The sequence below is a fragment of the Rattus norvegicus genome, chromosome 10 (assembly GCF_021556685.1).
Source record: "Rattus norvegicus strain SHRSP/BbbUtx chromosome 10, alternate assembly SHRSP_T2T, whole genome shotgun sequence".
NCBI lineage: Eukaryota > Metazoa > Chordata > Mammalia > Rodentia > Muridae > Rattus > Rattus norvegicus.
In genome coordinates this window covers 25,149,596-25,176,134 of record NC_141543.1, presented here as the reverse complement: position 1 = coordinate 25,176,134, position 26,539 = coordinate 25,149,596, and the positions used below count along the sequence as shown (strand labels likewise).

The window sequence follows — 26,539 nt, the reverse complement described above, 5'->3', positions numbered from 1 at the left end:
ATGGCTGGATTTTAAAGATTATTTCCGCACCTCCGCCCCCTGCAAAATCTGGGCCCAGCAGCCCTTTTTAACGACATTTGGTGGCGGCTAACCGAAGTCATTGGTGACTAAGTTCAGATTTATGAGACGCTCGGTGAATAATGTGGTCCTAAGGTCTCGCGTAGAGCGCCCAGGAACGCCGCACGGGCTGAGCAATTGGCGCCTCAGCTCCCCGCTGCCTGTGGAAAACGAAGGGCAATACGCTCCAGATCTAATTACGGGGAGCAAATCATTTTGGAAAAAAAATAATATCCAGAATAGGAAATGCAGTTACACAGAGTGAGTCATGCCATCCGTCTGAATTCCAGATGAGAACAGGCATTTGGAGAGTCGGGGCACCGCAGGGTCCTTCTGTGCCACCCGGAGCCACGCAGTTCCACCTCTCCTCCGGTGCTGGCTGTGCGTGCACCCAGAGCCTCATCGTCCCTGCCCTACTTTTATGGTTTATGTGCCATCTATTTGGCTATTAGTGGAAGGAGCTATTATTTACCTAGTATATTTTCTTTTTTAATTAACACACTTTATTTCTACTAAAGTACATTTTTTTCTCTCAAAAGATGATTTAAAAACCCGCGACATTGCAATTGGATACAACACTTTTTTTTCCTTATTATTAAAATATAAATCGGGCGGGGGTGTGTGTGTGGGGCTGGAGGTATGGCTCAGTGGTTAAGAGTGCTTGCTGCTCTTCCAGAGGACCAGAGTTCAGTTCCCAGCACCTACATCTGACAGTTCATAATCACCTATAGTTCCAGCTCCAGGGCATCAGATGCCTACAGACCTCTGCACCCATTCCCACACACGAATTCAGTCACACACAGACCCATAGCTAGTGAGTAACTCATAAAGCAAAGCTTTCAAAGCTGATACAATGTAAGTTTCAGGTCATGAACTCTTTTAAATCCCTGCATCTCATCCATTTTGATATCTTGAGAGACTTCCTTCTGCCATTATAAGTCCCCTGCCTTCCCGTCATTCCTGGCGCGCTTGCATATTGCCTATGAAGTCAGTTGGCAAGGCTCAAGGATCCAACAGTTCTGTTTTGTGCCATGTGCATGGTCGTGGGAAAAGGTTGTTTCATTGGATGCTTAGGTCCTGTGGATTTCCTGCCCCTAGGTTTTGTGGGTACTGAAGAGATTCACACATCTAACAAGAACCTTGCTGCTCAACTTGCAACCTTTTCCTCTGCCCTCCGCTATACCCCAGCCCTGCTCCTATGTCTCTCCTCTTCCCTCCTGTTTTATAATCCACCCTTCTCACCACCCCTGCCTGGCTTAACTAACTATTCATTCACTTGCTTTATCTTTCTAGTAATGGACATCACCGATATCATCAAGGGCAAGGCAGAGAGTGATGAAGAGAAGCAACATTTTATTCCCTTTCACCCGTAAGTGACTCCTGCGTGGCGCCCGGCTCCCCGCCCTACTCTTACTGCTGCCCTGGGTGAACTTGTTCCTGACCTCAGTAAGGAGGTAGGCAGTCCTCCCAAAAGGGCTTCCTGACATGTTACTGATCCAGAGACCTTTAATGCAGCCCCGAGGAAGGGTGCCAGGCACAGGGGTGAAGTGATGGACAAGGTCAACACCAGCCTGCTTATACTTTCAACGGGTAATTAAGGAGATAACCAACCAAAGCTTAAGGCATTAATTACAAGTGTAGCAGGGGCCTCAGAGTGTGAAGGAGCAGGGCGATTGGGAGCCAACTTCGTGGAAGACACATATATATCTGTGACATGAGAAGCAGGGGCAAACAAGGAGGCAATTATAATTTCCTTGCTTGAAAATGACTCCATGTTGAGAGCAGTGTCAAGACTAAGCGTCACAGAGATCTCCAGGTAATGGGGCCAGTGACTCTAGACAAGGTGAGTAATTAGGTCTTACGGGAGCTACTGAAGTCCTTGCTACCTTTCGGAGAAGACATTCATGTCAAAGCCGTGGAGATCTTTCCTGTCATGTGAATGCCTACTACTGTGGCAGTCAATGGTTGCTTCAAACTGCAGAGCCACGCTGTTTGGGAAGAGGGCGCTGCTTTCTCTGAGCTGACAAAGGCAGGCTGACTTTGTACCTAAGCGGTGCTGGAGAGCTTCCTTATGGAAACATAGGACACAGGATGGAGACCCCATCCGGCATCACAGGAACATTCATCTGTGTTTTCTTTTCCTTCCTAGGGTCTCAGCTGAGAATGATTTCCTTCACAGCCTTCTGGGCAAAGTCATAGCATCCAAGGGCGACAGTGGAGGGCAAGGTATGGAGTCCCCATCATACAGAGTCCATGTACAAAGAACTTGCTGGAGTTCATGTACGATGAACTTGCTGTAGCCCAGGAAATGCTGCTACATCAGTAAACGGATCCAAGTCCTGAACCTAGACAGTACAGTGGGAAGCCTGAGAACCTGTGGGCTAGAGCACTATAGACCACCCACTAAAGCATAGGATGGGTGTTTCCTGCCTGAATAGCAGGGAGGAGTTGCTCTCTCCTATGTGCCAGGCCCTTTAAGTTACACATGATTTCATCCTTCCCCAAGTCCCCTGAGACTGTAGCTGGAATCTTTTCTGCTTTAGAAGACCTGGGTGCAGAAGTGGTAATAACTGTCAGGGGCTGATCCAGCTATAACTGAATGTTTGCCCAGGGCCCCTGGGGCTGGCCTGTTGCATCTGTGAATGTACCTGCTATTTTATTGGGAGAGGAAGAGGAGAGGGAGAGGGAGAGGGGGAAGGGAGGAGAGGGGGAGGGGGAGGGGAGGGGGAAGGGGAGAGGGAGAGAGGAAGGAGGGAAAGAGAGAGAGAGAGAGAGAGAGAGAGAGAGAGAGAGAGAGAGAGAGAGAAAGAGAGAGAGAAGTTGAGTGTTCGTGTGTTCCCTTCCAGGCCTTTGGGTGACCATGAAGATGCTGGTGGGTGACATCATTCAGATCCGCAAGGACTACCCACACTTAGTGGACAGGACCACCGTGGTAGCCCGGAAGCTGGGCTTCCCAGAGATCATTATGCCAGGTGAGACACGGCTGCAGTGTGACCTTCCTCAAGGGCAGGGCCCCGAGCAGGGCTGAGGAGTCAACTCCCTTTATTTCTTTGCCCAAACAAAACCACTGCAAACAACGTTTTCCTATACAGAAACTTTCATGCGTTCCGAGTGTAAGCACAGACATGACTATATGTATATATTCCCCTTCCTCCCAATCATACTGTACAGACACGAGCTACTTTAATAAGCTTTTTGTGAAGCTCTGCAACTCGCTTTGCCAGTCATGGGCGGCATTTTTGTTTTACTATACATACTGCAATCCCATTCTACTTGGGGGCTGGGTATTGTCACTCTCGAGTTTAAGAGTACATTTTTTTAAAAAAAAGATCTATTTATTTATTTTACATATGTGAATACGCTGTCACTGTCTTCAGACACACCAGAAGAAGGCATCGGATCCCATTACAGATGGTCGTGAGCCACCATGTGGTTGCTGGGAATTGAACTCAGGACCTCTGGAAGAGCAGCCAGTGCTCCTAACCACTGAGCCACCTCTCCAGCCCACTTTCCAGCCACTGTCGGGTTTTTAGAGTCCGTTTTATAATCAGAAGGACCCATGTTTACAGTAACTTGTCCAAAAGCCATAGAAGGTGTTCAGGAGTCCCCTCAAGTCTTTCTGTGCCTCCCCTATTAACTAACCACTCCTATTAATACATTCGAGACTGCACAGAGGCTTGTCCAAAAGGAGACTGTGTAATGGCACTCTTTGGAAGTGTCCCTTTGGACTCCAACCTGAGCCTTGGGTTTCAGCTCTCATCCTTCCCTCTAGCTCATCCTTTTCTGTAGCTGAATGGTGCTGGTCCAGGGTGGGGCCTGTGCTGTGATTTAATGATACCTGCTTTACTTGAGATCTCAATGCCTACCTGGAAACTCCTTTCCTGGAAGCCCTGTGCTCCCTGCCCTTCATCCTTAGGCTCTAGGATCCATGGGAAATCTCTCAACCTTACTTTTGTGCAACAAAAGGCCTATCTGTGGCTGAGGGCCAAGATCATTTCCCTTGGTGCTTTCCTTCACCGTCCCAGAAGGTGTCGCTAGAGGACGGAAAGTAAATGGTTTTAACAGAGAAAACATGGCCAGATCGGACTACCCCACCTCGTTTTCTGCTGCTGATTTTTCCAGCATGCCGACCCTTGCTACTTACGTCTCCATCCCTCTGGTCAGGTTAAAAAAAATGCCCTTTCTAAACTGCTCAGGTTTTCATTTTATTAATGGTCCTTCCGGCTCCTTCCCATCCCCTCCACCTCTGGTGAGTGTCCGACTCTAACTCTGATCTCCTCTTCATCCTAGGGGATGTCAGGAACGACATCTACATCACTCTCTTACAAGGTGACTTTGACAAGTACACCAAGACCACGCAGCGGAACGTGGAAGTGATTATGTGTGTGTGCACAGAGGATGGCAATGTCTTACCTGTAAGGGACTCCGGAGCGCTGAGTGACAGGACCCGGGGCTGAGGGACTGATCCTAATTATCTGCTCTCTACAGGATCAGAGCTTTGGGGAAGACATTGAGACACATGATCCACACTGTGTAGTTTGCTTAACACCTTGTTCTGGGGTCTAATTAGAGCCTAAGTTAATTAGTCTTTTTACCTAAGTATTCTTCAATGTATACTTCCCTGATATGTGTGTGTGTGTGTGTGTGTGTGTGTGTGTGTGTGTGTGTACACGTACGCGCGTGAACACGCTTGTTGATAGGTTATCTTTTTTTGCAGTTTAAATGTTGTTTTCATTGAAGCCCAAGCTAGTTTAATTCAGGCAAAATCCATGGTAAAGATCAATACAGAGCCCTGGGCTGGTGTGGAGGCTCAGAATGTCTTCAAAGCAGACATTCTCAGCACTAAATCCAACTCCCGAGCGCTCAGCCAGAAATTTGGGTGGAAAGCCTTATTCGCAAATTGGTCTCCGGAGGGTTAGCAGCACGCATTCAGGAAGGCAAAGCACATGGTTCTATTTACACAGCATATGTCCTGTACAATCTTTGTCATGTGTGTTTATATCTATTTGCTTATGTTTCCTTTAAGGTTGTCAGCACTTGTGTCCAGTGTGTGGGAGGGTTTTGCTTCTGAATTCTTCCTCTCTGAATATTTAGCTGGAAATGAGATCTGCTCTCAGCAGAAGTTGCAGCGTGGGCAAACATCCCTCCTAGGCCACCTATCGGGAGTCAGATAGCAAAGTAAGGGGGAGGGTTAGATGGGCGAGCCACCAGCCCTAGCCCTAGGGCCTGGAGCTCAGGCCTGCTGCTATGAATCACCTTCTGCCTAAGAGTGGCAAGCACCCTGAGGATAATAGTCCCCGAGTCAAGCTGGGTAGTGGCGCAGTGTTCATTATCACCTGAAGTTCACAGAAGGAGAATAGAAACTCCTGTGAAGAAAAACAGGTCTTGGGTCCTGCAGTTCACAGTGGCAGAGATGGGGGTTGAGTCCTCACTACAGTGCCTATACCTTGAGAAGGTTCTCCAACATATCTCCAGTTTCAAATGGAGGCTGCTAGCAGCTTCAACAAAACCCTGGGAAGACTCAGTATCGGCTTTAAATGTAAAGAAGGTTTTTACAACTGTCTTTTTGTTCTTAAAACCACTGTGGTTAATTAATTTCTGATGAGGAAAACCCTAGCATCATCCCTCTTTTGCTGGGTGCTAATACTTTTCTGAAAAAAAAAATAAAAAATAAAACGAGTGAGACACACTGGGCTGGAGAGAACACACAGGAAGACGGGAGGCTCCTTTCTGAAAGGAGAACTTTCATTCTGGGGAACGTGTGGATCCTCGAGTTGAAGTGGTTCTTGTCCAGTTACCTGTCAGAGATCTTTTAAACCTCATCATTAAGATATTGGTATCACGGTTGGGGATTTAGCTCAGTGGTAGAGTGCTTGCCTAGCAAGCACAAGGCCCTGGGTTCGGTCCCCAGCTCTGGAAAAAAAAAAGATATTGGTATCACTTGCCTTCCACAATGGCAAAGGACAAATTAGAAGGGACAGTTAACAGGCAACCTGACATCTTGCCTTGGGTCTGATCCATTCTTCTGTCTGCCATCGCCATTGGGTGACGGACACCCGTACTGCAGACAAGCAGGAGGAGGAAGAATAACCATGTGGCACACTGATAATTCTCAGTTTCATACATTAGTGACGCTGTGGGGGAGTTCAGTTGACTGACTATTGAACATTGCTTGAGGAAGCCTGTGGGAGGCTTTTCTTTCCCTATTTGCAGACATGAATACTACTGCCTAATTAAGTCTCATGCAGAACATTCTAATATCCCTGAGCTGTATGGTGGGTTTCTGTGGGAACAGGCCCTATAAAAATGGTTATCTAGGGGCTGGGGATTTAGCTCAGTGGTAGAGCGCTTACCTAGGAAGCACAAGGCCCTGGGTTCGGTCCCCAGCTCCGAAAAAAAGAACCAAAAAAAAAATGGTTATCTATCTCCAGCCATCTTTGGTAGAACAGATCCAGTAAAGCAGTATGTTAACCTTACCCCAGGCCCATGTGTGCTCTCAAGGACCTTGCTTAGATGGGCAAATTCAGAGTCCAAATGCCCAGTATCCTTCCTATTCTTCTTGTGATCTCAGATCACGACTTTTTATTTAAAAAAAAAAAACCACATAGTATAGTCTCTTCCTACACAAGAATAGATACAATAAATGTTACTCGATACAGGGCAACAGGAGAGCCGTAGGTGGAGATGGCTTATCATGGCTAAGAGAAGCTCTAGGAGGGAATTGAGGGGGGGCGTCAAATAAGCAACCCATCCTGAAGCTAGTTACCAGAGATGATTCCAGGCCAAGCAGGTAGAGGCAAGAGGCAGTGTGATAACATGATTAAGACCATGACTTGTGGGACCAGGCAGCCAGGTTCAAAGCCCACCTCATCCTGCATTAGCAAAAGGGCCTTAGACTGATTCTTCATTCTCTGTGCACCCAAGAGTTTGAAGTGGGCCCCGCATGGGGCCAGTGATGGCACCTTACTCCTGTGAATATCAGATGGGGTAATCAACGTAATAGGTGTCCATTACTTTGGCTGTTGTCACCAGAAAGGCATTAGTGAGCCTCAGGTCAGATTCCACTTGTAGGTGTTAACTGGTATTTTCTCATCGTGGAGCCTTCTGGGTGTAGAATACATTCTCTCTCAGCGTCATTCGCATCTGTGGTATGGTATGATATGGCCCAACCCACACATGATTCCTACAAAGTCATCTGGCATGTGTGAGTGAGGACCCTGGGTTCTCCCAGTGAGACCTCTTTTCAAGGTCGAGTCTACATCGAAGCCTCCAGGCTTCCTGATGCCTATCCAGATTTTCAACTGAAGTCGTTGACACTGGCTGGAGGCTCTTATTAGCTGAGGGCCACGGGAACAGGCAGCGTGAAGAATAAAAACCTTGCTGAGACACGTGCACTTATGTATTGTCCTTAAAAATGGGCCCGCTGCCTGGTCAGAGTGTTTTCTTTATTTAAAAATACTTAAAAATTTATTCATTGAGATTTTCAAACATGAAATAAATTGAATAAATGTAACCCCATTCCCCCTAGACGCCCCTCCTTACTTCATCCCCCAAATTTCATGTACGCCTTATATTTTTGATGCTGCTAGTATGTGCATGGGTTTAGGACCATCCTTCAGAGCAGCGTCCTTGAAGGGGTAGGCCTTGTGAGTTCTCCCTAGGATGCTCTCCTGGCTCTTTCAATATTCATGTTGGTCTCTGAAGTAAGGCGTTTGAGGTGTGGAAAGTTTTCATCATTCTCAGAATAGCAGTGAGAACTTTTTCTCTGGCATTAGGACATAAAGATTGGTGATCAAGATCGTTTTGTGATATCCAGTTGTCGTCTATGAGGCAGTTTCTATCTCACCAGAGAAACATACTTATTTTTAGATTTTTATAGGCTATGTGAACATCATTGACGCTACAGAGACCACGAGCCCATAAATGTCACCACCATCCATATTTCTAGGCTGGGAGGTGTGCCAACTATGAAAGAAGGGACACTGCCCAAGGGACTAGTGGGTCTTGGGTGCTGTGCCACCCAGAGCCTCAGTTTACCCAGCTGTGGAATGGCCAGAAGAGAAGAGGTCATCAGAGGTGGTGATGAGATTTGAATTGAGTTGATTGGTGTATGGAAAGGACTCAGCATCAGGGTAGACAGGAAGCTCTTTCTCAGGGGTGGAAATCTTTGGGAAGCATGATTCAGTTTAATGCTTACAGAAGCTCTGTGAGGCTTCATCCTGTAACGGACAGCATCTTCCTTCATTTCCAGCTCATGGCTGTCTGGTCTATAGAAAGGGGTATTTTGGCCGGTTTCTATGTCCTGTTTTGTTGTGTTTTGTTTTCTAAATGAAATTCTGTCAGAGGTACCATCATTCAGCACAGAAGCTGTCTTAGTTACTGCCCTATTGCTGTGGAGAAAGACACCATGACCAAGGCAACTTGCAGAAGAAAGCATTTCATTGTGGGCTTGCTTATGGTTCCAGAGGGTTAGAGTCCATGACCATCATGGTAGGAACATGGCAACAGGCTGAAAGTTTAAGGGCTGATAACTGATCCACAAGCAGCATGTGGGGGAAAGGGGGGGGTAGTGGGAGGGGGAAGGGGAAGAGGGAGAGAGAAGGAGAGGGAGAGAGAAGGAGACTGGGCCTGGTATGGGCTTTTAAAACCTCACTGCCAACCACCAGTGACACACCTCAAAAACAAGGCCGAACCTCCTCCAACAAGGCCACACCTCCTAATTCTTCTTAAACAGTTCCACCACTGCAGAACAAGCATTCAAATATATGAGCCTATGGGGGACATTCTCATTCAAACCCCACAGAAGCTGAGCTCATTTCTTGCCTGTACCTGGACAAACAGGAGATTTTCAGTGTTAGCGGAAGGTCCTCTTTCCCACAGTGTAGTGTTCAACAGGAGCCACGGAATACCAGCCTGTGGCCAGCTTTGGTGACTCAGTCTGGCCGTGGGTTCATTGGAGCATCTATAGAACGTGGTGAGAGGTCTGCCCTCACTCACCAGAAAATTCCCTGTAGGCACTCAACAGACAGTTTCAGAGGTAGCCATCCAAAACTAACCATCAAAGCCTTTCGAAAAGGCTGGAGATTTGAGGTTGAAGATGGAAAAAAAAAGTGGCATGAAAACCACACTGAGGCCCCTTCTGGGTGACTATAGCTTAGATAATATGCTGACGCCCAAACTGATTTAATGGACGCAAAGAATGGAGGAGGAGAGCCAGGGATTGGCAAGTAATCCCTGAGAATGTGGAGCCAAGGGTAGTGTACGTGTGTGTGTGTGTGTGTGTGTGTGTGTGTGTGTGTGTGTGTGTGTGTGCGTGTGCGTGTGTGTGTGTGCATGTGCCTGTGTGTAAGTGTGTGCGTATACACACATATCCTCTACTGAGGTGCATATTCTGTGTTCTCTTTGCTGAGAATACCCCTCTCACGTTTCTGCTCAATGCCAGTCTAGACCCTCCTTCAATATGCTTAACTGTCTTCATCTCTAAGGAAACTTTTCCCATTCCTCAGCTACACTTAAGTAGCACACAGTGATCTGTCTGTCTGTCGGTCGGTCTGTCTGTCTGCCTGTCATCATATCCCATTGTCAGAAATGACTGCTGAACTCTTCTGAGCTTTTCCCCCCACAAAGTTGACATTATGTCCTTTCCTCTGGGGCAGTGGTTCTCAACCTTACCAACTCCCTGACCCTTTAATATTGTTCCGGGGTGACCTGCCAACCATAAAATTATTTTTGTTGCTATTTTATAACTGTAATTTTGCTGCTGTTATGAATCGTGATGTAAATAAGTGGTATGCAGGGTTATCTGATATGCAATCTGTGTGAAAGGGTTTTTGACAATCCCCAAAGTGGTCATGACCCACGGGTCGAAAACCTCTGCTCTAGCGTCTAGTCTAGGCGCGGCCCTGGAGAGTGCTTCTCCAGTGCTTTACTGAATCATTGAAAACCTCAGCTTCTCACCCCAGAGTCGTTCCCCAGATCCGGTATCCAGGAGTCTTTCTGAAGCTGTTGCCATCTTCCAGCGCCCAGCAGGCATCCACCCGCTGTGGTGCATTACTTTTTTGGAGTCCATCAGAAAGGGGTTCCTGTTTGAACATGTTATGGACATCCGATTTTGGGTAGAAGTAGGATTAGTAAGACGGGCAGCATGCAGTAACTCCAAGGCTGGTTACCATTTACAGGAAGGCAGCCACGTGAGTGCCTGGCGGGCCCCAGTGCTTTTCAGAAGAGAAGTAATGAAGCTGCAATTAAGCAGCTGTCACTTCTGGGCTGGCAATGGCAGGGTAGAAATCCACGATGTAGAGAGAGGGCTGTTGGGATAAGAGCCTGGCAGGGAGGGTTAGGGAAGGAGAAGCTATTCTTTGACCCTAACATTAACCTTGGCCTTAGGGCCAAAACTGCCTACCTCAGATAATGGCAACATTATAGTTTTTCTCTCCATTTTGTCTTGGTCAGAATGCAATTTGTGTGGGAGCCGGGGACAAGGCCATGAACGAGTATCACTCAGTTGTGTACTACCAAGTCAAACAGCCACGCTGGATGGAAACAGTCAAGGTAATAATGATATTAACAGTAAGAATGGCAGCGAATGGTTCATGGCAAGCCAGGCACGGTGTTGAGTGTTTTATTTAAGTGGTTCACTTATTGCTTCCAACCGTCCTGTGTCGAAGTAGACACAGAGCAAGTGAGTCGCTTGCTCTCAATCCCATTGCTATTGTGGGTCAGAGCTAGGGCTGCAACCTGAGGGAAGCTCAGGGTTCATGCTCCTCTCTGTTAGCTGAGAGACTGGAGGTGGGCGGGGCTATTAATACTCCCTCTTCAGAGTTAGGTCTTAAACATAGAGCAAGTTCCTTGAGGCCCAGCTCTACCGTCCCCTCATCTGATGTTTGATCCTGGGCAAGCCATTTAACCACTCTGCCCTGGCTCCTCCTCTGTAGAATGGGAATAACAATAACTGGGAAGAAGAAAGCATTTAATGCAAGTAGATGATTTCATAGAGGAGTATGCGCTCAGCTTATATTTCTCATCCTTGTTTGCCTCAGACGATGAGAAGCAGTTCTATGGAATCCAAACTGGATGTGGCTTTTCTTCAAGTGTCAAACATTCCCCCCTTCTATATGACAGTTTAATTCACTGTTCCGGGCATCCTCATGCCTGCCCCATTGTTCTAGTTGGCTCTCTGTTGCTACAATAAACACTAAGACCAAAGGGAATTAAAGGGGAAAGACTTTATTTCATTCACACTTCTAGATCACGAGCTATCGGTGATGGAAGTAGGGACAGGAAGTCAAGCAGGAATCTGGAAGCAGGAACCATGGACAAATGCTATCACTGGTTGGCTCCTTGGCATATGGCCAGTTAGCTTTCTTATAGCTCAGGATTTGTCCAGGAGTGGTAGTGCCCACAGTAGGCTGAGCCCTCCCACATCTGTCATCAATTAGGATGATCGCTCACAGACATGGCCACAGGCTAATCTGATCTAGATAGTTCTTCAATTGAGGTTCCCCTTTCCAGGTGATTGTAGGCTTCATGACTATAGGTTGCAGTCAAGTTGGTGATAACAGGATATTGATTTAGTGGTGGGGGAGGAGAAGCATGTAGTCATTTCAAATGTGTAGGACTATGCCCTTCAAAGTCTTCCTCATATAAGTGTCCCAGGCCCGCAATATTCTGAATCTACTAAATGACATTCCGTTAAAAAATATTCCCCGATTAAATGGAGGGAATTAAATGGATGCTGAGAAATTTGAGCCAAATATAGGCTTCAAAAGGCAGATTCTTCACTCCAGGTTCTCATGTGGATGTGCTCTGTGGCAGTGCAGAAAGTGGAGAGCAGTGTATTTCCTAAGCTCCACTGGCCAGCGGGGCTTCTTTTCCTCATAGACCCATACGCTGGGTATAGCATTCTGTTGAACATACCTTAGCAATTCCTTGTCCTAATTTATCAGGTATGAACTTTGACAGACGTGTGAGCTTTTGAACAATATGTATGAACATATCATGTTTTCCTCCGTGGGATGACCTTGTCAGTTCTGGACCCCATTTATTGGAGGGATACAGAATGATGGGACCATCTTTATTTGGCTCTGAGTTACAGAAGCCATCATTCCTGAGAGGATGCTGCCCTCTGAAGCACCTGCACGGGCTCTGAGACAGTAACTTAGCTCGTGTCTGGTAACATATGCACCGTGGCCAATGAGCTAGTCACCAGTTATCTTGTCCACTTAGTCAGAGTGGAGTCATCCCATAGTTTTCTTGCGAACGGTGCTTAGCAACCTGTGTTGTTTTATTCAATAGGGAAGAGTGACAAAGCTTCCAGGAAAATGTGAGTCTATCCAGGGCAAAGATGACTTTGGTAAAATGCTTCAGATAGAAGCGGCCGTATATGTAAATTGCCAGGTCATTATAATAAGCCGACGAATATCTCTGCTGCAACAGACATAGGTGACAGCTCACTGAACAGTGGAGCATGAGCGAAGCTTGCACTGCCTTTGCTAAAATATTAGCGGACTCTTTCCTCGGCCTATGCTCTGACTACAGACTCAAGACAGACGCAGGGCTTCTATTTGGTGAATGGTATTCACACCACGGTCCTCGCTTTGGTGCTTATCTTCTTGTTTTCTACAGTAGGCCTCTTTGCACACAGTCTCTGAAAAAGGACTGGGTAGGTTTTCGTGCTCTGTGAGCTTTCTCGCAGCCTGGCTAGACTCCTTCTATGCTAGCCATCACCACGTAACTGTTATTGTCACCTGTGTGGACCGTGAGCTCCTTGGGTGCTGGGACTACCATACGTCAGCTGGGCCAGTGCTCTGAATGTTTGTGGCTCTTGGTAACCCTCAATCTTTAGGGAGAGCACAAAAGAGGCTACAGATGCCTGTGGGTCTCTCGGCTCTTTTGCTCAATCTGAAACACAGGCAGAATGGTGGACCCTCGGTCTCAAATTTTATTCTTTGAAACACCTCTGCTTGTCACTGAATAGCTGCCCACACGGTGCAGGTATGATTCTTGCAGATAGCTTAGCTCGTCTTTGTCATCCTGAACTGCCCATGAGACTTAGGAAGCAGTGTGTTCAAGAGCCAGGCTGAAAGCACTTCAGTTAAAGATGCTGGTGGACTGGAGGTGTTTGTGTTGGAGGAGGATGCTGAGGTCACCGGTGGGTGGTTATCCTCGTGTAGGCTTTGAAAGTAAAAGCATCAGCTACGTGTCAACCAAAGAGGGGATGAGTCTAGATATGCACACTGGAATATATGCATATATATGCATAAATAAATATACTATACACACACGCATCTATACATATATGATTGGAGTGCTTTATTAGTTTGCGTATGTGAGAGCCATCAAGCAAGGTCCCAAGTGGTCACTGTTAATTTTGCAAAACTGGCTGCAGTTGCCAGGGCTCCCAGGGCATGCAGGGAAATGTGTTTGCTGCAGTTTGCATTGCATCAAACCACATGCTATAGTTATGTGACTTTCATAGCAATGTGGGGAGACTCATTTTTCCTCGCTATAATTTATGGATCTCTTTTCATTGGCTGGGGATGCAATTTGCCAAATGGATTACATCCGATACTTTATTTTCTCCTTATAGCTAGTTCTTATGTAATTTATTTACAGCTCATCAGCCTTGATGCGTGGGAAGTAAATCAGCCCATACTGTGTCCAAGTTAAAGTGGTCAAGCCGCTGAGGTGGGGGTTGGGCGGGGCTGGGGTCCATTCAACTCGTTGTCCCCTGAGCTGTTGTTTCTGCCCTCTGAGGTGGCTGTCCCTATTGAAGACATGCAGAGGATCCATCTGCGGTTCATGTTCCGTCACCGGTCGTCACTGGAATGTGAGTATGCCCTTCTAGATATGCCTGCCATGCCATTAGAGAGGGCTGGAAGAGCTGGTTGGCTCTCAGAGTTTTCATTTTTCTTTTTCTTCTGACCTTGCGATGCTTTTCCAGCTAAAGATAAAGGAGAAAAGAACTTTGCTATGTCCTATGTGAAGCTCATGAAAGAAGACGGAACCACTCTGCAGGACGGATACCACGAGTTGGTGGTTCTTAAGGTACAGTGGAATAGGGCCCACAAGGGGCAAAGCCGTGCCAGCAGGATGGATTGGTCACTAACAGCAGGGAGTCTGACATCCTACTCACCAGGACTCATGAGCTTCGACAAAATCTGTGCCTGTCTGGACCTCTGTTTCCTCTTCTTTGAGCCCCCAGTGTACCCTTATGAGGAGGCGATGAGACATTTGTTTACAAACAGGACAGCACTGAGCAAAGGCCTCGCCTAGGCTTTAGTTCACTTCCAGATACAAACTACCAGTGATGGAAGGAGGGGCAGGAAGTCAAGTAGGAATCTGGAGGCAGGAACCACAGAAGAATGTTAGTTTAGTGGTTGGCTCCTTGGCTTATGCTCAGGACCACTTGCCTGGGAATGGTAGTGCCCACAGTGGGCAATGCAACGACATAGTGGAAATGCTATTGTTACAGGAGGAAGAGGGCTCTGAACTCTTTTCAGGAATATGTAAAAATGCTTGAAGGATGCTACACTGTGGCCCTTACAATCTAGAGCCTTAGATCTTGCTGTTCATTTCACAGGTTCCTAGGTCTCTCAGTTTCATTTCTCTTTCCTCCCTTTCATCTTCTTCACGGGAGATGGGGAGAGGACATCCCCAGGGATTGGACCGAGGGTGTCATGTGAGGAAAGCACTCTGTCACTGAGTTAAAGCTCCAGCTCTGTTTCATTTCTCACAAGCAATATAGTGTGTAATACTATAACAAAACACCTGAGGCAGGCTACACGGTAATCAAAGAGGTCGGTTACCTGTGGTGCACACACCAAGCTCTGGTGAAGGCTGCATTCGCTGTGTCACACCATTGCCAAGAGATTATGCATGAGAAAGAGACCGCATCTCAAACAGGATGTCAGATTTGGCATAGCCAAGCTCAGGATTTTATAACAATCCTTTCTTGAGAAGTAACTGGGATCCCATTGAGAGCTACCTACATTCCTTCCAAGGCTAGTGCCCCAGTGGCCCAAGGAGCTTCAAAAGCTCTTGTGATATCAACTTGGCACTGGCTAGCAGCTGTCCAGCACACAGATGTTGGAAACTGGATTGGTTTCTTCTCTCACTGCTGTGACAAAATACCTGGCCAAATGCTGAAGGAAGGGAGGGAGGGTGTGAGGAGAGGAGGGAGGGGGAAAAGGGAGGGGAGATAAGAAGGGAGTGACAGAGGGAGAGAGGGAGGGAGGAAGGATTCTTTGGGTTTATAATTCCAGAGTAAAATCCATCATGGTCAGAAGGTCATGGAGATAGGAGCTTCAGGCAACTGTCACATTACATCCCAGTAAGCAAGCAGGAGATAACCACCCCTAATCAGAGACCTAGACGTTGTCACATCTTGGGTAGCTTTTCCAACTTCAATCAATCCACTCCATTATTTATTATTTTGCTATGTTTTGAGACAGGGCTTCACTATGGAATCCCACTGGCCTCCCTGGAATGCCATATGTAGATCAGGCTGACCTGGAACTCACAGGCATCTCCCTGCCTCTGCCTCCTAAGAGCTGGGATTAAAGATATATGCCACCACAGCTGACTGATTAACTAGGACTTGGAACTCCCCCAGAGTCACGCCCCGAGGCTTATCTTCTAAGGGATCCTAGATCCTGTCAGGTTTGCAGTTGGTACTGTCACATTCAAGCGGCAGCAAGCATTTACGGCGACAGATGTAGAATCTTAATGAGATGAAGGGGCCATGTAAGCTCTAAAGTGTATATACATGCTCACTTTTGAGTTTTACCTCCAAGGGCTTGGGCTGTTCGTGAAATGGTGTGGGGAATGTTCTCTGGGATCTTCCCTGCATGCTTTCCCGCTCTCAGAACAGGAGGATGCAAATACCAGGCTCCGGCCGGAGGCAAAGCATGTAGCCATGGAGTGGGCACAGCTAAGAGATCAGCAAGGGCCAGAGATTCATCTCAGATCTCTCTGCTTTCAGGTTCACACGTGTTGAACATGGCCACCATAACCACGTCATGAAACTTTTCTCTGAGACTCTTTGCCTTTCTCACAAGCTCCTCTCTTCTACAGCTTCTGATTTCTCCTGCATCACACAGGAGGTTTTCTTGGCTTGAAAGTCTTTCTTTCCCAACACTCTGTGAACTTCTTGGGGGCAGAAAAGTGGCAACAGCTCATTTTCCTTTTCATGTAACTCATTTTCCTCATCTGCGAACGGAGGATAGCAGGCTATGTTTCAAATGATTTTGAGCCTTAAAAAAGGTAAACTGAGGCAGAATAGGGACCTGGTATAGCTCCTGTTGCAGAGGGAGGACACAGTAGGCATGGTTTCCTAGAATGCCTACTCTCTGCTTGGAAACCATACAACTCCATTTATGTATGAGAAAGGTGACCCAGAGAGGTCAAACAGTGAACCCAGGGTTACATGGATTTGAGTGACAGAGACGGTCCAGACCTATGTCCTTTGTCACTAACCCTTAGTTTAGAATGGCTTCCCTATATTACTGTTAGGCATCTGTGGTTTCTTTTGTCTTAAAAATTTTTTTGGTTCTTTTTTTCGGAGCTGGACCGAACCCAGGGCCTTGCGCTCACTAGGCAAGCGCTCTACGGCTGAGCTAAATCCCCAACCCCTTGTCTTAAAAATTTAAGGTGGAAAAAATTTTGAGGTGGATTCTATTATGGTCTGGGAGTTTCAACACTCTCACAACCCCTTAATACATAGTCCACAGAGCCACGGTCTTTCCATTAATATGATTTTGGATTCCTACTTGCTTTGTGGGAGAACGACCCTGCCCCATATTGCTTCTCTGGTGATTTCTTTGCATAACTCCCCCCCATAACAGTGCATATTATTCAACCATTACAAGTGCTACGTGGCAGTGTACACGTGGTCTTGCCCTGGAGCAGTAAACAAAGTGTTGTTTTCAGGGAGACAGCAAGAAAATGGAAGATGCCAGCGCTTACTTGACACTTCCTTCTTATCGATACCATGTGGAAAACAAGGGAGCCACTCTGAGCCGGAGCTCCAGCAGTGTTGGGGGCCTTTCTGTCAGCTCCCGGGATGTGTTCTCCATTTCCATCCTGGTGTGTTCCACAAAGCTCACGCAGAACGGTAATGGAGCCTTGAGAGTCGGGCCTGTGGTGTTCATGCACGGGAGCAGGAGACCTGGGGGCGGGCGGGTGTGGATGGGTTTAGTCAGCAATGACGAGCTTCTCTCTGGATTCTTCTCTTAGTGGGTTTGCTTGGTTTGCTGAAGTGGCGTATGAGGCCGCAACTACTCCAGGAGAATCTAGAGAAGCTGAAGATTGTGGACGGAGAGGAAGTAGTGAAGGTCAGTGGGACTTTGCTTGGATTCATCCACCCGTGTCTGAACTGTAATGGGTGACACAACATTTTGATGGAGTCAGATGACGTGTCCGCTGATGACAACATGCGACCCCCAACCCACCATGAGGAATCTCCGTTGGGAAATCCAGGCAGGCACTGAACGTTGGGCATCAAAGCACTGGCTGAGTTAGGCCCTGGAAAGAAAGCAACTTGGGTGTAGATCTCAACTCCCATGCTTTACGTCATAATATTATGACTAAGACACATTTCTCGGGATTGTTGTGAGCCTGTGAAGTGATAACATTTAAAAATTACTCAGCAGTCTCTTACACATAATAATAGGTGAGCTACAGCATATGAAAACATAGGAGATTCGATATACATTAACTAATATTCTTGCTGTTACACACTGTCACGCAGAATAATATAGCAGCAGTCTAGTCTCTTAATATGTATATTGGTAGAAAGACAAAAAAATATTTAGTTTGTGCTGCTGGGAAGCATATATTAAAGATGAGAAAGAGAAAGACACCGGGGGCTTGCATCTTAAGTAAAGCAAATAAAAAACACTGCAAATGCCAGTGGCAGCAGAGACGGTAATATCTGAACAACAGGCCTAATTAAACCAGCTCTCTTCTGCAGCGTTAGGGATTGAAATGAGTTTCCCAGTGGTCCCGGTGATGGTGTTTCCATCAAGAGCTTGGAATAGGTAGAAAGCAGAGATCGAACATCTTTGTATGGTCACTTTGGGTCTTGAGGGACCATGGGGGTTGTGTTAACTGATCCTTAGGAGGGTAGAGGGAATCACATTTTATTTAATTGCCCAAACCTGGAGAAACAGTGGCAGAATTTCCTAATCGATGCCTTAAATATACACCATTGACCAATCTACCTAATTTAGGATGGCAAGGGAATTCCCCCAGATCTGTTGTCTTTGGGCAGCCTAGAGAAATAAGCTGGGGAAAATGAGATTGCATTGTCTTCTTGTTGTCTATTATTTTCTTCTTTAAAAACATTTGGTTACTGAATTTTGTTATTATGTACATACAATATTACTATATGTTATATACATAATATATATATACCTATATGTATACATATATACCATATATACATACTTATGTATATATGCCTGTATTATAGGTAATACATACATATATATATGCCTGTATTATAGGTAAGGAGAACTGCCAAGTGCATCTCAAAGAATTCTTATACATGTGCACCCCGTCTAGCTTACAGTAATGAAGGTGCCAGACCTTGGTTGGTTTGTGGAGGGTTCCTCATATGCCTCCATCAGGGGAGAGGCCATTATGCTAAGCACCATGATCATTGATTGGGTGGCGTTTGGTTGATGTTTTCCCTTGCTCTTTCAGCTCATGAATACAGAGTAACTGTATGTCCGAGTTACTGTATTTAATGCCATGTTCGTAAGAGCCTCCTTCTTGCTGCACATGGAAGTGATTTGCTCTTCTGTATGGTGCAGGATCTTGTCATGGGAAATGTCATAATATGTGTATATGTGCCACCTGTATGGGGTCATGTGATCCCAAGTCCTGTGGCTTGTTCGCGAGGCTTTTCTGAGCCCCTTGAATGTGGCTCAGCGGATGTGTTCTCTTGGAAAGACACACAAGGATGAGATTTGTGGGCTGTCTGCCCTCTTTCTGAATGCAACCGTCCTTCTTTATCCAGTTCCTCCAGGACACTCTGGATGCCCTCTTCAACATCATGATGGAGCACGCTCAGAGTAACGAGTATGACATCCTCGTCTTTGATGCTTTGGTAAGAGTGTGGGGACAACCGTTTGGTAACATCCGGTTTGAATGTTTGTCTCACTGTGAGAAAACAGAAACATGTTGGCCCTGTGGTTCTTCCCACGAATATTGTGAGGTTTTAGAAGTTTTGACAAGCAGACCGAGGAGCTGTTTCAGTGTTTCCGGTTCATTTGAGAGTCTGAGGCTGGGCGGGTGACCTGGGTGGGTGTGGGGGGTTAAGTGTTGTTGTCAGATTTTTGATGTCTGATTGACAGTGCACGGGACTGGGGAGTGTTAAATGACTACCTTGGCTTTCCAGGATTTCCAGGAGCTATCTGAGGCCAGGTTATAAAGCGCCCAGATGTTACCCCATCTGTCTTACCATCTCTTCTTGATGCCATATAATTAACCAGGGTCATTTCGCCCTTCCCAGTGAACTTTTCACAGTGGACTGCCATCCAGACTCCCCATAGGGGAGCGAGCGCTTATCTCTCGTTTGCAATTCCATTTTTCCCCATGCTATGTGAAAAGAATTATGGGAACCATCTGGGGCTGGAAGTATAGCCCTGTATTAGAACACTTACCAGCATGTAGAGGCTCTGGGTTTCACCTCCCATCACTGTCAATCAATGAATTACTTATTACGTTTACTATAATTTAGAGGAAAGAAAGACTGTTAGGGTTGTCTGGGACCAGCAAACTCTTGATGCGTGCAATACCCCTGTGTCATGGATGTTTGCATTCTGGAAGAGGATGCTTGGAGATAAATGGGCTTTCTCAGGTGCAATTCAGGAAGGTCCCCTAGAATGCTAGCCTTACAAGAAGGTTGTTTCATGACTAAAGGTCCTTTGATTAAATTAACGATGGAAGGGTTGAATGTTGCATGAGTCTCCTGGAGACTCATAAGGCACAGAAGCATATAATTGACTCTGGAAGTCCTGCAACAAAGGAGGCAGTCGAATGACAATCTGAGGTTTCTCTTAGTTGAGTAGGAAATCCTTTTAGCTTCTAATACCTCAAAGCATACTTTTTGAATTATTCCTTTTTTTTTTTTTGGTAGAGACAATGTATTAGTGAAAAGGATTAATTGTTCATTAGAGGGATTAACTCCTGGGGAAAGAATTGTGACAAGGGTTCAGTTATACCAGGTGAGCAGGCTCTGGGTACCCTCCCGGAGCACCCCCAATAATTCTGACTCTTCCTCAGATCTACATAATAGGACTCATTGCAGACCGGAAATTCCAGCATTTTAACACCGTGTTGGAGGCTTACATCCAACAGCATTTCAGTGCTACCTTGGCCTACAAGTAAGTAACTGTGTGTACAAGGATTTCCTATACACCTGTGTTTGTCCTGGTAAGATACACGGGGCATGCGGAATTGGAGCATTTCCCATTGACACTAGTCCGTGTGAACTCTCCCTTTTCTAATCACCCAAGCAAGGATTAGATGATTCACATATCCTAAAAATAACCAAAAAACCCCCCAGAGATTGGGTGAATAATTTACTGTGGCAAATAAACAAGTAGTTTAATAGATCATTCAGCAAGTCAACTGGTGTTTATCAAGTAGTTACCTGTGAGCACCAGTGCGCATGCTCGGAAGCTCAGTGTTGATTGGATGTAGTAGACCCAGCCAGGATCAAAGATGGAAACCCACAGGAAAATTTGGTGGCAGCCAGTTTATGAAGAAAGGTGGGCCAAGCATTCCAAAGTCTGACCTACCGGTGATGAATAACCGTGGAAAATTTCTAAGCAGAGGCTCTCCATGATAACTAACAGTGACATGTCTATATAGAAGAACTTGAAAAAGACATTATTACCACCGTACTTACTCATTCCTGATTATGCCTAGTTTTTTTTTTTTCCTCATCAAAAGATTATTTTTTCCTTCCACACTTTAAGGCTGGCTTTTTCATGGGCAGGAAATACTTATTCATCCCCTGTAATAAATATATTTCAAAGCAGTTATTTTTGTGCTTGCAAATGAGTCGTGAGCTTTGCTGCACCACCACCTTTAACCTTTGGATGAATGCCTTATAATTTCCCGAGCAAACGAATTACCATGCCGTGGATTAGAAAGAGATGTATTTTGAAAATATTATCCCTTGTTCAGGAAATTAATGACGGTGCTGAAGACTTACTTGGATACCTCCAGTAGGGGCGAGCAGTGTGAGCCCATCCTCAGAACTCTCAAGGCTTTGGAATACGTGTTCAAGTTCATTGTCCGGTCCAGGAGATTATTCTCACAGTGAGTATTGTCCGAGAGCGATTGATTAGCGCTGCAATCAATACAACACAACACGATAATATTTTTAACTGTAGGAGATTTTTTCTCTTATTGAAAATAGAATTTTTTTTTTCAAAAGCATTTACACCAAGATTGGAGATCTGGCTTGGTCGTAGAGGGCTTGCAGACCATCTATGTGGCTTTATCCCTAGTACTACAAGCAAGACAAAACAAAGAGAGACAGGAAAAAAATATAGCTAGATTTTGATTTAAAAAAAGAAACCTTGAAAATTCAAATCTAGTCCAGAGGTCAGGAATATATAGTAATTTGGTTCTCTAAGCTCTTTTGGAAAAGACAGAAGGACAGTGATATTTCACCAGTGACTGTGACCTATGTGATTTGAGACTATTTTGTTTTTAACATTCTTCCTTTAAGTTAAGATTATTTAAGGAAGATTTCTAGAAGTCTGTGTTCAGTGTTGGAGAGGCTGACTGGGGAAGAGCGGGGCTCAAGAGATTTGCCATTAGTGTGGCTCTTGTAGGCTGTGGTGGTAGACGAACTGGTTTCTGAGGCTCTGCTGTCTACTCTGAAGGTTACCACAGCCGACACTCGTGATTATGTGTCAGGGAACCTTATGGGACTTTGATGCTGAGGATCAGAGCTTGGCTGTGTTCCTGAATGCCACTGAGGATGGAGATATCCAAATGTATTATGTTTATCTAACTATATGGTGAAGTTAGGTAGTATTGATTAAATGTGCACTGGATTAGTTGATCTTCAAGGGTTATGGTGTCTAGACCAGCAGTTTTCAACCTGTGGGTCATGACTCCTTTGTGTGGGGAGGGCCAAACATCTCTTTCACAGGGGTTGTCTAAGACCAGTGGAAAACATAGATATTTATGTTATGATTCATAGCAACAGCAAAATTACAGTTGTGAAGTAGCAAGAAAAATAATTGTATAGTTGAGAGGGGGGTCACCCTAACAGGAGGAACTGTATTAAAGGGTCGCAGCGTTATTCTGTTCTAGACGCTTATTATCATGAATGAAGACTACTTAACTGACATTGACTTAAAAGAGAAACATGGCTTCATTTTAGTTCATAATATTGAAAAACCCAGGGAGTAGATGGGGCCCGGGTGTGGCTGTGTCCAGGTATCGTCATAGAACATACCCACCCCGTCTGGATCTGGTCTCTGCTTTCATTTTGCTGGTCATTTCTGAGTCTTTTTTCCCGGTATATGTGTGTGTGGGGGGAGGGGGGACTTCGTATTCTATCAGCTGAAACTGCTTTTGCTTCCTTGTCATTCTAGCAAAACTTTATGTGCAGAACAGTCTTAGGTCATGTGCTAAGATCTTAATCAGACGGCAAGACTGTGGGACTTCGTGAATGGTGTATCTGTGCTCTTGTGTGCTGTGGACAAGGCCAGTTACTTAACAGTCTAGACTTTGGCGGAAAAGATGCCTTACCAAAGACAGCTGAAATCTCCATCTGTCACCTGATCGTGGTGGCACAGGTTTCACTCTCAACAAGGTGTCTCCTTGGGAATTTCCCTAAAAGGCTGAACGTTTCGGGTAAAGAATAGGATGACACCCCAACCCTGGATGCCTTAGTTTATTTAAAAAGTGAAATATTGGTTTCAAATTCTTCAGCTTGCCAGCTAGTTAAATCTTGGGGATTACTCTTGCAAATTTGCTTGACATGTTTTGTTGTTGTTGTTTTTCAAATTATTTGTGAACCAGACGTGGATTTCCGTCTTTGTAAGAGTTGACTTTCTTGGAATGCAAGGAATCGGACTTTGTAGTTCCAGATGCACAGGTCGGGTCAGGATTTCTCATCTCTTCTTTTGAGAGAGAACATTTGGTCTGCAGGAATAGATCCTACCCTTTGATTCACCGTCTCTTCTTCCTTTTGGTATCATCTTCTTTTCTTTCTCCCTCTGTCTCTCTTTATTTCCTTCTTGCCTTTTCACTTTCAGATATCTCTCCCATGCTCTCGAACAGAGTAAATCTGCTTATTTTCTTTTTTTCTCTGCCTCTAAGCACCTCATCTTGTAGAACTTCTAACCCTTCAGGGTGATTTTTGGTACCCAGTGGCTTCTGGTTTCCTGGGCATTGGGCTGGCATCTCTTGCCTTTCAAGCACATGCGAGATCACTAACACAGACAAGAGATGATGTCTTTATGGCAACAAAGAAATACTCTCAAATATTTCCTCTGAATGAAAGTGCACATTGACCTACAGAGCACCTGCAGCCTCACAACTCTAGCTGCTGGCTGCTGTATGTCCTGTTTACTGCAAAGGCTTTAGGAATGGTCCGTTTCTCCTGAGTTTGTAAGGGCACTGAGGGGTTGTGGTGCTTTCCCACAAGCAGGGACATATTACTTGGAAACTAGGAAGCAGAATGTCAGTGCTTTGACTTCTAAAACCATCTGGAGAGGAGTCACATAATTATTGCTTTGGGGGTTCATTGTGTCTGGCAGTGTGGTTTCCAGATATGTCTTTGTTCTTCTGTCCCGTGTGTATAATTGCTGATCTAGCTTCCAGTATTTGTTCCCCTGCCATTTTTCTTTGTGCGTCCTGCTCATGAACACTCGAGAGGGTGAAGATTCTCCTGTATCAACACACAGGATTTGACTGGATATGGGCAGAAGAGAGGTAGTTGATAAGTGGAGTTTTAGTTTACTACATCTACATTGGTAGAGATGATTCCTTTCTATCAAGAGCCAAAGGAAACGAGTTTCTTGTACTCTCGTTGAGTCACCAGCTGCCAAGTTCAGTGTCCGGGGCAGGTGTCTCTGGCTACACACAAATCTGAGCCACAGCTATAATGGAAGCTGTCAGAACAGGTCCTTGCTCCTGCTACATGGAGTCATCGATCAAATATGAAAAATCCCTATATTATGGCTCATATGTCCAACAGATCCCTAGGGGCCATACACATGACTGATGTCCACCAGACATTTGTAGACTGACTGACTCCTCAGGTGTGATAAACCACAAGTGAAACACATTCAGAAGCAATGGGAGGACTGTCCTCCAACTGTTGACCTACTTGACAAGGTCCCTTTCAGCATCTAACTCTGAGGCTCAAATACTGTATTGATCTGTGAGCTATGCATCATTTCCTTATTGGTTTCTGAGCTATGGCTTTACATGGATTCGGAAATAGGTTGCATTCCCCATTTCTATAATGGACACTGGCCAGGCACTGATCAATGAGTCTGCAGAGCCTAGGCAGAGGATAGGCCTCAAGGAGAGGAGACCTAGAGCTTGAAGCTGCAACAGCCTTTGGTCCCATTCATTCTTCTCCTCACGGATCCAAGTGCTGGTAGAACTCAGGAGACGGTGGGTATGACAGTCTTGAGCACATGATTATGTACATAGACCCAGGGAGCATTTCTGTCACAGGAAGCATGTGCTTGAGGAAGGGACCCAGAGTCTCCTAGCTTCAGTTTTCTTATCTATAAGCAGAGACCCATATTCTAGTGTTTCAATGAGGAAATGAGATTATTCAGAAAAAAAAATGTTCCCTGTGGTATTCCATGCATGTGGTACTTGGAGAGGCGGCAAGGATTTGGCCATGCTGACAACTAGGAGATACGGAAAGTCTAGCTTATGCGGTTAGTTTTTGTCAACTTGACATAATCTGGAGTCACTTGGGAAGAGAGAACTTCAATTGAAGAATTTCTTCCATCAGATTGGCACATGATCTTGTTGGGGAGGGTGGGCATTTTTCTTGATTAATGATTGAGATGGGAGGACTTAGCCCACTGTGGGCAGCACCATCCTCAAGCAAGTAGCAAATTGAAAGCAAATTGAACAAACCATGGAAAACTCTTTTATGGTCTCTACGTCAGTGCCTGCCTCCAGGTAACTGCTTGAATTCCTGCTTTGACTTCCCTGTGATGTGGACAAATTTGTCACATTTGTAAGGCAAATGGAGCCCTTCCTCTCCAAGTTGCTTTCGATCAATGTTTTATTAGCAACAGAAAGCAAACTAGGACACTTCCTGTTTCAGAAACTATGAACAGATTTAAATGAGAAAGTAGTTCTGGTGTCTTCATACACTTAAAATTTGGCATCCAGTTCATGCCATTTTTAAACATTTATTTTCTGGGAGTTGGAATGCTTTTTACTTTGTGTCTAAGTTGTTTTTGTTTGTTTGTATCTTAGATAGGGTTTTACTGCTGTGAACAGACACCATGACCATTTGCAAGTCTTATAAATGACAACATTTATTTGGGGTTGGCGTAGAGGTTCAGAGATTCAGTCCATTATCATCAAGCTGGGAACATGGCAGCATCCAGGCAGGCATGGTGCAGGCCGAGCTAAAAGTTTTACCTCTTCATCTGAAGGCTGCTAGCAGAATGCTGACTTCCAGGCAGCTAAAACAAGGGTATTAAAGACCATACCTACTCCAAGAAGGCCACACCTCCTAACAGTGCCACTCCCTGGGCCAAGCATATACAAACCATCACTGTTTTGTTTTTGTTTGTTTGTTTGAGGACCACAATGTGGAGACTTTGCCAAGACCATGAACTCGCCTTGGTCTGCTGCTGGATAGTGTGGGTGAACCCTAACTTAGGCGCACTAATTTTCCTGAAGAGTGGTTGGGCCCCTTTGACTCCTGTGTCAGTGTGACCCGTGCTTTCATTATATCTTGCTCCCTATACACCTTACACTCCTGCTTCTTCCTTCCATGCGAACCCATTCTCCTATCTACAGCTGCCTTCCGAAAGCTCATCTCCTTCTCCAGCCCCATCCCCGTGTACAGTCTTCAGAGCCCCATTGCTTGAGTTTGAATCCCGAGTGGGGATCCAACCATTGCCACTTCCAGGTAGTTTTGGCCTTGAAAAAAAATTACTTAATCTGAAAGATCCCTCAGTTCCCTCAAGTGTAACTTCACAGTCACGGTACCTGCCACACAGGGCTGCTGTGTAAGCTTCACTAATGAGCTGGAGGACAGAGGGACACTTACATTGTAGGTGTCACAGAGTAGGGATGTATGGTTATTCCCATCTGTGAAGCACTTCCTGTCAGGCAGGGATGGCAAAAATTCCTTTTAGGATCTCATCTGTTATGCCCATGTACCATACTGAACTTTGATGGGTGTGTGGTCCTGGCTCAGTCTCTCTGAGCTGTTTCCAGGTATGTGTTTGCTTGCTGA

At 45.6% G+C, this 26,539-nt stretch overlaps 1 protein-coding gene across 5 annotated transcripts in view; it reads left to right on the top strand.

Moving 5' to 3' along the window:
• The window catches only part of Dock2 (dedicator of cytokinesis 2), a 418,958-nt gene that overhangs the window by 69,767 nt on the left and 322,652 nt on the right, over positions 1–26,539 (top strand). For all 5 annotated transcript variants that reach the window (NM_001419946.1, XM_087572859.1, XM_087572857.1 and 2 more), the window contains 12 exon segments: positions 1,351–1,426; positions 2,207–2,283; positions 2,904–3,029; positions 4,348–4,472; positions 10,510–10,608; positions 13,813–13,885; positions 14,000–14,103; positions 16,987–17,170; positions 17,293–17,390; positions 19,079–19,168; positions 20,347–20,447; positions 21,256–21,390. In NM_001419946.1, the coding sequence (NP_001406875.1) occupies positions 1,351–1,426; positions 2,207–2,283; positions 2,904–3,029; positions 4,348–4,472; positions 10,510–10,608; positions 13,813–13,885; positions 14,000–14,103; positions 16,987–17,170; positions 17,293–17,390; positions 19,079–19,168; positions 20,347–20,447; positions 21,256–21,390 (1,288 nt within the window).